We start from the raw sequence: 12,063 nt of genomic DNA, 5'->3' as shown, positions 1-12,063 counted from the left end.
GGCCCCCTTCACATGTGCAAGTAATCAAGCAAGCAACCAGCTCGTGTCAAGAAACCCTTCATCTGAATGGCACAAGTCTACACGTGCGCATCTTTATTCGCCTGCCTTATAGCCATATTGAGAAATCACAAATCCCATAGAAGTCAATGGGATTCATTTCAAGTAAAAGAGCTTAGCCGAGTTGGGGCGTTACTTGGAAGTAAGCGAGATCAATGGAGCTTAAGTAAATAAACGCGCTCAAGTCAGCGTGGGTGAAATCCAAAACCGCCAATTTACTCCAGCTCCAATAACTTTTTTCCTCCTATGGGCGTGGTTTGTCGGTCGTTGCTACTTTAAAAATAAAATTTGGCAAGAAGATGAAGAATGAGCTGGGGGTTAAAAAAAAAAAAGCCCAAAACAAATCAACTCAAAATGAATTCAGACTCCGGAGATCATAACCTTCGAGCGCGATGCTTCCCTCCCTCTTCCACCCCCACCGGTAACTAAGACAAAAGTGGATCACGGCTGATTTAAAGCCTTGTTTGTGTGAGAGCACATTTTCCCCCTGCTTAGAAGAGATGAAGTCTTTGAAGATGGCCAACTTCGTGTCAATAAGTGCCTTTTCTTTGAGCCATATTCAGATGGGAAAAGTCTTGCTTGCCAATTGCCATAGAAATCTTAACGCACCATGAAGATTGCCCAAGCGCCGAGCCTTCCGTTCTGGCGCAAATTACTTTGAAGTGGCGCAAGACGTGCAGTGGTCAATTTCAGCTCTATAGACCGAGGGGAGAGGGAGAGATGGGGCGTTGGAAGGCAGAAAACAAGAAGGGGAAAACTTGTTTTAGGCTCCTCATTGTCAGATATCTTTTATCTCTGATATATTTCCCATGAATGATTCATGCCTTGGAGTAGGGTGCGGGGTGGGCTTTGTGTGCTGCCCTTCTTTTCACCAGAAACTCCGTTAGTCCACCCTTTCCCCAATCCGAAAGGTCCTCATTCTTCATGGAGTCTAAGCAACTCTTTGCAACCGGTTGCACCTTCGCCACCTGAGGCCAAAATCAACCACGTTGGCTGTGGGAAATCGTATTGAGGAACTCAACACGTGAACAGTAATGTGGACATGGTTAAGATACAAACTTAAAGGATAGTTGTATTAAGGTTCAGCAGAACTTCATTCCTGTTCAGTCCTTGTCTAGCATTTTGCAGCTCCCACATGCTATCTTGTCCCATCTACATTACTTTGATTTCATCAGCACTATTTCCAATTGGTTTTAATAGCACTTTTGTTGAGAGTGGCACACTGTCCACTGTTTGAACGTTAAGATTTAAGGTAAGTACGTAGGCCACATTGACAAAGTGTCCACAGTGCTTAAGAGACACCTCAGTAATACTAACTTCCCTCTTCTATTGTGTGTCAATATTTAAGACAAGCCTGTTCTCCATCCACGCAAACTGTTATGATCCCTATTAAAATCCAAAGCTTTCCCCCCCAACTTCCTGCACCTCTTAGGTGGACGCCATTTTCATTCTAAGAGAACAAGGGTTCATGGCAAGTCCCAGCACCATTTTTTCTAGAACAATAGCACTGTTTAAATCCATATACAAATGTATCAATTCACATGAATGAACTTTGCCACACCCTCATGTATGTGGTTTAACCATGTCCTTTAATTTATCAATGAGATTGGCCTTCAGATTCTGGTAGTTTTCTTTAGACTGCTTACAAGTAAGACCAACTTCCACTAAACATGATTTGGATGAGCCAAACCATTTGTAACAAATTTCTCATGGCAATGTATAAGCACACTGATAAAATAAGTGAGAAGGTTGTTCTGAACTTAATGATTTCCCTTACAATTATTTTTCTTTTAAGGATGGGGCAATCACTGAATTCCTAACTGAGTACTCTGTAAGCCACTCTGTTATCATAATTTGTCCCCCAACAATAAAGCACAAGTAAAAAATAAGATTTTTTTTTAAAATTTTACTTTAACCATTCTTGCTTTCTTATGACCAGGTTTACAGATATGAAGGAGGTATTGCATGTTTTAAAAATATGAGGAAAAGCAGTGGCACAGCAGACAAACAGTATGTTGCTCCTGGTACCCCAAAATGAAAATCCCATTTACATGGAAGTTAGTCTATTGAAACCAAATACTTACTTCCCAGTAAATGTATTTCCGTGAAGGCATTAATTTCACATTAAACAAAACATGAAGGTGTAGTAATGGATAGTGCAATCTATTTGGTAGGAGGGGAGCAAAGTGTATAAATTAAACATTTTTTTTAATTCAGGAAATTTTCTAAAAAAGCTCACCAAAACATAAATTATCCTTTAAAAGTCCATGTCTTACTTCATGATAGTTTTTCCTTATTATTCAAATGGGTTTTGAAGGAGAAAAGGAATGCAATTCAAATAAACAATTTTAAGAAGTGGTTTGTATTCAAGTTCTCATTTATATATTTATAGATATAGATATTAAAATGAATGTCCTTTTTCTGTTCATGTAACAATATGATCAGGACATTTAAAGGCTTCCAGATGGACAGCACCATGCACTGTACTAAGAAACAAATATCTCTATAAACTATATTGAATCACCAACACACTGCACAGGAGACATGCAGGAAGGACCTGTTTTCACATTACATTGTTCATTCAAGTAACTTGAAAAATATAAGGACTTTCCCCCGCCCCCCAGAAAAACAACCACAGAATCATAGACAACCTATCACCAAAATTAATAATATTCTTCTTTGGTGTGCTCTGTACTCTTTAAAAAGAAATAAGAAAGAAGTTGATATCTAAAAATAAAAAAATAAATTAATTCCGCTGTACAAAATAGATCACTTCCACATACAAGTTATAACAATGACAAGACTATGTATCACAGCACACAAGACACACAAAAAATCCCCACACATTTCTACAAGCCCTGGTAATGGGTTGGTGACTGGTTACTTATTCAGTGGTCTCAGAGGATAAATTAGTGCTCTTTAGATTATCTGTAGGGTGTTTATGATGAACCAGCATTTTACACGTGAAATATGTCGTACCAACTGCATCAGAAATTGTCAGCATTCCATGACCTCACTCTATAATAGCTTGGCAGCTAGGCCAAAGGCAATCTACGCAGCATCCCCCTCCCTCCATTTTTACATTTATGACAGTTTGCTTTCCCCAGTGCACTTTGGTCAATGGCACACCGCATAAGAAACAGGATCGCAGATGCTGAAAAAAATAGAGATAGAAGTAATTTATGAAACCTTTTGTGCATGCAAGGGTGTTAAGCTGGATCAGTAAAATAAAGTATCTTCCAGAAAGTCATGTGTCACTCTTAGCATCATAACTCTTTCAACAGGGAGACTTTGACATAGTAACAGCTGTGAAGTTCACAGCACTTTTGACCTAACACTATAGGCTGGGCTTCATTCCCAAATATGCTTACTCATAAATCCAATTTACTCTGATTCAATGTGACTGGCTTGCAAGGAAGCGTGTTTAGACTCATGGCCTCTGCTATATCGCATATAAAGATGGATCTCATTTAGCGACACTCCTATGACAAGGAAAAACCATTAAGCAGTCCTGCTAAGACACGTACTAATGAGTAACACTGAAACCAGTGGGACAAATGTCTTTAGAGCACAATTCGTTGAATGTGTTAAACAACAATAATCCTAGCAACTGATTTAATTCCCTCCCCTTTCAGGGTTAGAGCTTAGAAAGACATTTAAAAAAAAAAGGAAAGGAAAATTAAAATAATTGAGACATTAACAGTGCAATCATGTGGAGGTCTACTCAGAAGTAAGTCCTATTGAATTCAATGGGACTTACAGTCACACCAGTGTGTATAAGGTACTGCCTAACAGTACTGTTCTTAAGTATTCTTATTGGAAGTAAGCCCCTTCAGTGCAACTTTCTTCCAAGTAAGCATGTTTAGGATCAGATGGCTAAAGAAATAAAATGAAACAAAACCCAACCCCCCTTGCTCAATAGCGTTTGTGAAATCCTACACAACTAGGATTGTGACTGCTCTCCCTCCCACCCACCCAGCATATTTACTTGGAAGCGAGTTCCATTTAAAACAATGGACTGATCTTCCATATAAGCAAATTTAGCACTGCTCTATAAAGGTGCCACCTTGAATCTTGTGGTGGTGAATTTCAACATTGGTTTTAGTGCGATGCAAACTGCAACCCAAGGTCTACGTTTCAGCATTCCGTTTTGAGATTTTGAGGACTTAAGATTTCAGAGGCAGTGAACTGTACCTATACATTATCGTACACGTACATATACAGTACTTGGATGCAAGAAACCAGTTGGCAGTTTCACAGGTGATGGCTGTGGGATAGAGGCCTAGATGGAAGAACGTGCCTTTTCAAAAATAGGTGGAGAAGCTTAAGGAATCCACTCCTGGCACAGAGAAAGCCCATTAGCTTCCCAGTTACATTCATAAGCCACATTCCTCCTGCTTTTATTTTGGGAAAACTATCACACCGAATTGTCAACCTGGCAGTGCACACTGAAGATCAAGCAACACAAAGGTGAACTCCTCTGACGTCTTCCATAAACATAGGGTAGGGTAGGGAAGATGCACAATGGATTACTGTTACAGTCCGGCTTGGTGGTTTGCTTTTTTAAAAAAGATTATTCTTTTTAATTAAAAAAGAGAGAGACACACAAGTCCAATGTCTTAATTAAATTAGTTACATGTTACAAACACCATAGGGTTTCATAATACTGAATAAATAGCCCAAATTAACCAAGATGGCATGATCGTGCCATCTTCAAAGTTCTGCCTCCCTCCCAGTTCTAATGAATAGTTCTTGTCTCAGAGTTCCTATAAATTTCTTCCTCGTTCTCTTCCTCCTCAGAAGATGTGGCATTACTGGATGGCGTATGGAGGTGGTTCGGGGCCCCAGTGGCCTGGCACACATACCATTCATTGAGATTGGTGACCTGAGGAGAAAGGTTGACAGGGCGGCCCCTGCCAGAGTCCTGGAGAGGGGACAGAGGGGCACCCAGTGGTGTCCCCGTGGGTTGGTAGCCATGAGATCCTGGGGTAGGAGAAGGCGGCGGGGATTTGCAATGGATCTTCATGTGCTTGCGCAAGGAGCTCGGATGTGTGTAAGACTTGTCACAGCCTCTGACTTTGCAGAAATATGGCTTGTCACTGGTGTGGACATGAGAGTGTTTCTTTCTGTCACTGCTATTGGCAAACTTCCTGTCGCAGCCATCAAATTCACATTTAAAAGGCTTCTCTCCTGAAAGAGAAAAACATCCATAATGGACCTCTTTGTGAAAGGAAAGAAAGAAATCCCAAAACTTTGAATTTACATGTCAAACCAAACACAGGAACAGGGGAGACAGAGACTAGAGAGGATTGCAAAACAAAGACTCAGCAGATAAAACTGACTCCAGTCTTTACCATCCCTCCAATAGCTTAACTTTTCAATCATTATTATTATTATTACACAGAGAGAGTGAGCAGGTTTACATTTGCTCAAAAATGTAGTCCACAATGTTAAAGAATATTTTCTAAACTGTGATCATGACATTCAGATAAACATATCCAGGACAATGGGAATGTCTCTCCTTATTCCATGCCCATATTTCTCTTGCAAATGAAAAATTTAAATGATGGATTAAAGTAGGGGCTTACACGTCCATACACGGATATGGCTTTATTTCCAGACAAACCCATATTGTCCTAATCCCTTCCCTTGTGGTTTGCAAGAGGAGATTCTCCTTTTTCTAAAATAAAAGTAGCACCTGTTTAAACACATTGCTCTCCCTCTTTTCCTTTTTTTTAAACCATTGTCAACAGATCAGGCTCTCAAAGAGGGGCACCCTCTCTTCCCCTCCCTTCTCTGACATTCTTAGCTTTTTACAGCTTGCTCATTATTGAGAAAGCTACCCACTCCATGAGCAGCGAACTGGCCAAGATCTCTTTGCCTAGGACTAGTTTATGCTTCGAAATAAGATGGTGAATCTGTTTAAATAGGTTTAATGTGCACCTTGAGGGTGATTGTGAAAGCCACCCTCAGGGCCTTTACTTCTGGCATATCCCACTGGCTCCAAGGTGTAATGCAATTCTACAATTATTTTCCAAGGTTCTGGAAGCAAAAAGGCAGAATAATTTCTGCTGCCACAAGTGGACATGGGTTTAGCGTTACTTTATTTCAAAAAGGGATTTTTTAAAAAAATTAATCCCATCCATACATGGAGGCAAAAATATGCTAAAATATGAATTTTATTTATAGACACCCAAATAAGACATCAGGATTGCACCCCAATATTAATACACGTTTCCTAGTCAACAAGGTAATTCAGTATTTTCATCCAACTCAATCTTGAGCATGTTTACTCAGAAATACTACATAGTTCCACTTGGCTTCCAGGTAAGCACATGTAGGATTGCGACCTTTGTTGTTTTACTGGTGAAAACAGCATCTATCTACTCCTTTTTGGGAAAGGCAGAAGGTTTAATTTATGGCATTCCTTTTCCTGTGTAAATACAGGCAGATCCCAACTTACCAATTCTACTTCAATCACAAATGCATTATTTCAACCAGAAAATGTCTCCTGGTGGTATGTGGCAATTGAAGAGAAATTATACAGCCTTTCAGAAGTCTCAAAAGTATTTCCAACGAAATGTCGTTGCTATAAAATGGGATAAAGATTCTACATGAAGAAGGTAAAAGATCCAAACCTCAGTGCCAAGCCTATTCACTTGGCAGCAAGTAAGGCCACTGAGCTCAGTTACTTCCAAGTAACTGTGTTTCGGATCATTCTGGTCAACATAGCCTAGTGTTGTCCTTTCAGCTGAAATATCCTGAGACAGAAGGTTGGTGTTTTGCTATTTATTTAAGGAAAGCATTTTAGGGTTACTATATGTCCTTTTTTTCCAGGACACATTCTCTTTTTAAAAATGATAGTGGCCATAGGTGTCCATAGTTAAATTTAGAAGCCAGAAAATGTGTCTTATTTCTTGCTCTTCAAAATATGGCATAATTGGGTTTGCATGTGCGTTTGTCTGTCTAGAACCTGTTTCAGCAATCACTAATCAGATTTGTCTGCTTTTAACTTCGGTCGACTCTATTTTTTAATATATATATTTAATTAAGGCCAGCAGCACTAGGTTTTGGGAAGAGGACCGACTTTCAAGGGATGCCCTGGTTGCTATGCTCATACATCCCAAAGCGAGATGCCCATGCCATCCTGATGTTTATTTTGGTCTTGTCTCTGACGAAAGGTTCACGTCAGAGTTTAACCATTTGCAGATTATCTCGGTTTTAAGCCGAGAGATGCGCAGTCGAAAAGCAACCGTTCTCGCTGAGGAAAAGGCTGCTCGCTCCCTTTTGCGCGCCGAGAAAGGAAACTTCACCGCCTAATTCGAAGCGAGGTCGGCGGCCCGTTTCCACAAACCGCGCGAGCGGTTCAGGGCTCAGGGAGGCAACAACTTGCGGCATCGATCAAGAGACAAGCCGCCGGCTATCTTTAAAAAACAAAACCAACCACACGAAAGCCAAGCGCAGGGCGATTTCCCCCTCCCCCCCCCACCATTGGGAGCTCAACTCGTTCTCAACCAAACAGAACAAAAAAAAAAAAAAAAGGGGGGGGAGAGGAAAACTCATTTGCTGCTTAAACCCAAACATACGATCCTTGATCTTGAAACTGAAATTTCTTACGTTAACACGAACCTATTCTGGTCTTAGGGGAGAAGCCTGTAGGAGAGCGAGGAGAAACCAGAAGGGCGCGAGATTGCAAAATTACGCACAGAAATGTCGAGGTTGCTCCGGACAATCTTAAACTCCCGTTTGGCTGCGCCAAATGAAGCGGGAGGTGGAGCATTTTGACTCCCGGGCCTGGGAATCAGGGACCCCTCGGTTGGGCAGGAGGAACCTCCTGGAGAGAAGGGGAAAGGGCGCCTGAAGCCGCTCTCCTCGGCTTCCGGGGAGTCGTTTTGCCCTCGCCCGCAAGAGGAGAAAGTGGAGCTGTTAACGGGCAATAGAGCTGCTTATGCTACAGTCAACTCGAGCTCCCTGGCCAGGGCTTCCGTGCCAGCACGTGGCCGTGGAAAGAGTTCCCTGCCAGCACCGGATCTTGCAAACCGTGCAGAAGCGTTTTGCAACCGTGTGCCCCTGCAATACTGTTGCAGGAAAAACACCGAGCAGCTTTCTGCGGCGCTCCTCGGCCCCTCCGGATCTTCAGTCGTGGATCTTTTGTCTGCAACAGGCGGTGGGGATCGGGCAAGCTTCGGATCCCCACCCAACCCTACCCGACCGGCGGGCACCGGGTCAGGAGGGGCGGCGGGGCTCCAGCTATTCCCCCACCTGCAGGAGCCTCGGCCCAAAGGAACCAGGCTCGGATCTTCTTCCCATCGGCAGTAGCAAGGGCACTGTGTGGGCAGGCTCAAGCGGGCGAGGGCGAGATGAGCCGAACATCGGAGTTCTCCAGCTGGAAAAGGAGCTGTGTGAATGGAAGGACGAGCTGGAAAGCCCTCGCGAGGCTTTCTTCCTGCCCCTCCTCCCAGAGCACCAGCAGGGTTTCCCCCGTGCGGGAGAAGCTGCCCTACGACCACTGCAGGCGAACCAGCCCTTGCAAGTTGCAAGCATCTTTAGGAGAGGCTGCAAGGCCCTTCCGGAGCAGACTCGGCCTCCAAGGCCTAAAAGCACCGCGCTCCTCTTCGCTTGCAGGACAGATCCACCCCCCCCCCACTCCCCGCTCCATGGGGCTGCGTGGGAGGGGGGTGCTCAGGGCTCGCACAGATGGGCTCAACCCTGCGGATTCACCATCTAAAAATCGATAGCTTTTGCCGCCAGGGGCTATTTGCATGGGATTTTGAGCAGCGCGTTGCACCTTGTCCGCCTCGCCACCCCCCTTTCCTTTTCCTCTTTTTTCTTCTTTTTTTTTTTGCAACAACACACAATAAATCATGAAAACAATTAGGTGGAGCCCCCTCCGGCCTTTGCCCCCCCTTCCCTATAAGCAGCCTCCGGTGGATAATATCTGTCTACACGCAACTATAAATCCCAACCGCCTTTTAAGTGAAGCCAAAAGGCCAGGGGCAAATCAAAACCAAGCTGTAAAAGATACAGCGCCATAAACGGAACTTCATTGAAATGGCTAGTCTGGCGGAGACACGCACAAAGGCACACCCGCGTCGCCTTCCCTTCCCATTTGTTCTCAAAAGCACTATTCCGAATCGCTATAGCAGCGCTCCCTCCATCGAAACACACCTTTAAACCAACAACATATCTTTTAAAAGCCCTTGCCTATCACTTCCCCAAAAACAACTAAGGGAGAAAAACTCCCCCCAGGGAAAGAAAAATATTGGTGGTCTCATTTGAAAAGTACCCCCTCTTGAGAGGCAACATGATCAAATCCCCTGACTCTCTCCTTCATATATAAAAAAGAAAAGAAAACCCAAACAAATAAAAGCATAGGAGAAACTTTTTGAAAAGTGAATTGACCAGAATAAAGTTTGGGGTTTGCCCTTTCTTTCCACTATCTAAGAGGAGTACTGGACACCATAGGTGCCGGCTCCCTGGGCCCCTGGTGCCCGAGGACCCACAAAATTCACCATGAAGGGACCTGGCCTGGCACCCACAAATTTCGTCGCCAGGACCATGTACGCTGCATAGCGGCCACAGCCCCGGGCACCCACGGTCGCGGGGCCAAACTGGCACTCCTGCTGGGCACACCGCAGGCCTTCGTGGGACTCCTCCGTTCTTCCCACTTTCGTGGGAGCTCCTAGCTATCCACAGCGCTCTTAGTTTGCCTGCCGAGGAATTCTGTGGCGCCGGGAAGCCTTCCTCGCTCTCACCAAAACCGCAGCGGGCACAACGCAGAAGACCCGCGAGCCATTCCCAAACCACGCATACAGAGACAACGCAGACATATCAAGGAAGACTCACTCTCCCGCTGCAGCCCCAAAGAGCTGGTGAAATTACTTATTCATGACAAACGTCACACGTCTGAGGGTACGTAGGAGATAGAGGAAGGAGGGAGGAGGGGGTAGAGAAAAGAAGCCAGAACCGCGCGCCGGAGAGAGGCGGCCAGAGAAAGGTGCCACCCACCTGTGTGCGTCCTTTTGTGGATCTTGAGGTTCTCGGAGCGCGCGAAGACCTTCCCGCAGCCGGGGAAGGGGCACGGGAAGGGCTTCTCGCCCGTGTGCACGCGGATGTGGTTGATGAGCTTGTACTTGGCCTTGAAGGGCTTCCCTTCGCGGGGACACTCCTCCCAGAAGCACACGTGGCTGCTCTGCTCGGGCCCGCCGACGTGCTCCACCGTGACGTGATTGACCAGCTCGTGCATGGTGCTGTAGGTCTGCGAGCAGGGCGGCGCGGCCGCCTCGGCCTCGATCCACTTGCAGATCAGCTCTTGCTTGATGGGCTGCCGCATGTAGCGCAGGAAGGCGGCGGCGGCGGCGGCGGAGGAGGAGGCGCCCGCCGGGTGGTGATGGTGTGGAGGCGCGTGGTGCGCATGTGCGGGAGGCGCTGGCGCCTGTTGCAGGACGGCCGCCGCCAAGTTGACCGGGTAGCCTTGCGGCGCGGCGCCGTAGGACGCTTCGGAGGCGGCGGCGGCGGCGGCGGCCGCCACGGACGACGGGCGGAAGGGCTCCACGCGCCCGTAAAACTCGGCCGCCGCCGCGGCAGCTGCAGCCACGGCCAGCCCCAGCCGCATCTGCCCGTTGAGCGGGTGGTGGCCTCCGGCCGGGCCGGCCGGGTGGTCGTGCAGCCCCGGGAAGGCGGCGGCGTGAGGCTGCTCGCCGCCGGCGCCGTAGGTGCCCGCCGAGGAGATGAACATGGGCGAGCTGGCCGGGTGTTGCTGCAGAGGCCGCTCGGCCCGCCGCGGCGCCGCGTACGAGGGGCTGCCGGCCGCGCCGTTGGCGCCCGCCTGCGACGACGAGGCGAAGGCGGCCTCGGCGCCGGCCGGGCTCAACTTGAGCGCCCCCGACGCCACGTGCTCCGGCCCGAAGGGGGCCGCGGCAGCCGGGTCCGAGGAGCCCAGGTCCCCCGGGTGCAAGGGCTGGAAGCCGCCGCCGCTGGTGGCGCTGCTGCCTCCGACGCCGACGCCGCCGCCGCCGCCATGCAGTGCGGCCAGGTCGGCCAAGCGCAGGCTGGGGCTCCTCTTGCAACTCAGCGCGGGCTCCATGGCGCCGCAGCCCCGGGGCCCATCCAGGCGCGAGGGGGTCGCCTGGGCCGGCCCCGAGGGGGCGGTGGCCTTCCTCCCCCTGCCTGCTGCCGCCGCCGCCGCCGCCGAGGCTGTTGCTGCCGCCGTGGCCAGCGCCGCCGCCTTGCCAAACATGGAGCGATTAAGCGGCTCTTTAACTTCTTTTGTCTGCTCCGTTTCCCAACTCGGCTGCTGCTGCCATCCTCTCCCCGCTCTGGCCTCCAGCGATTGGCAGAGCGCTCGGCACATTTGAGCGGCGCGGTTGGGAACCAGAGTTTGGAAATGTGCGCGGGTGGGATTGGAGGGAGGCCGGTGATTGGCAGAGGCCAGGCCAGCGCGATTGGCTCCCATTCAGGCCGGGCGCTCAGCGGGGAACCGCCCTCGCGCTCTTGTCTGCTTTCGCGCTCTCGCTCGCTCTCCCCACCCCACCCCCCGACGCCCCTTTCCTCGCTCTCGCGCGCGTTTCTCCCTCCCCCCCCCCAAAAAAGTTGCACTTGCTGAAAGGAAGGAAGAAGGGGGAAAAGTTAGCGCCCAGCCGCAGAGGGAGTGCCAAGCGAGCGGCGTGCCAGGGGGAAACACGCGGCGGCACGCTTGCTTGGAAACTGCCAGGGAAGGCAGCCCGGATCTCGCTCCAGGCGCGCAAAGGAGAGGTGCTGCTTCCCAGTTACCTGGGATAGAATTGTAGAGTTGGAAGGGACCCCCAGGGTCGTCTAGTCCAACCCCCCTGAAACGCAGGAATCTTTCGCCCAGCGTGGGAATCGAACTCACGACCCTGATATGAGCTGTTCAGTGAGGAGCTGCCGCAACTTTTTGCCCAGCCTGAAACCGCTTTGCGAAACAAGGCTTCCTTCCACTGCCTACTGCGAGTCGGCATAATGTTCTTGCGGGCACATCAGCTGCAA

The 12,063-nt window shown here is 48.3% G+C and overlaps 1 protein-coding gene across 1 annotated transcript; it reads right to left on the bottom strand.

The window, feature by feature from the left end:
* Positions 1–1,776: 1,776 nt before the first annotated feature.
* Positions 1,777–11,512, bottom strand: ZIC5 (Zic family member 5; the record flags this gene model as incomplete). The annotated part of the gene is made up of 2 exons (XM_081858137.1): positions 1,777–5,247; positions 10,066–11,512. 2 exons carry the CDS (start codon positions 11,510–11,512, stop codon positions 4,796–4,798), a joined length of 1,899 nt encoding a protein of 632 aa, XP_081714263.1. The 3' UTR covers positions 1,777–4,795.
* Positions 11,513–12,063: the final 551 nt, after the last annotated feature.

Source organism: Podarcis erhardii, assembly GCF_964252035.2.
Source record: "Podarcis erhardii genome assembly, chromosome: 4".
Lineage (NCBI taxonomy): Eukaryota > Metazoa > Chordata > Lepidosauria > Squamata > Lacertidae > Podarcis > Podarcis erhardii.
Note: the sequence above shows the minus strand (reverse complement) of the source record. Positions and strands in the feature narration are given on the sequence as shown.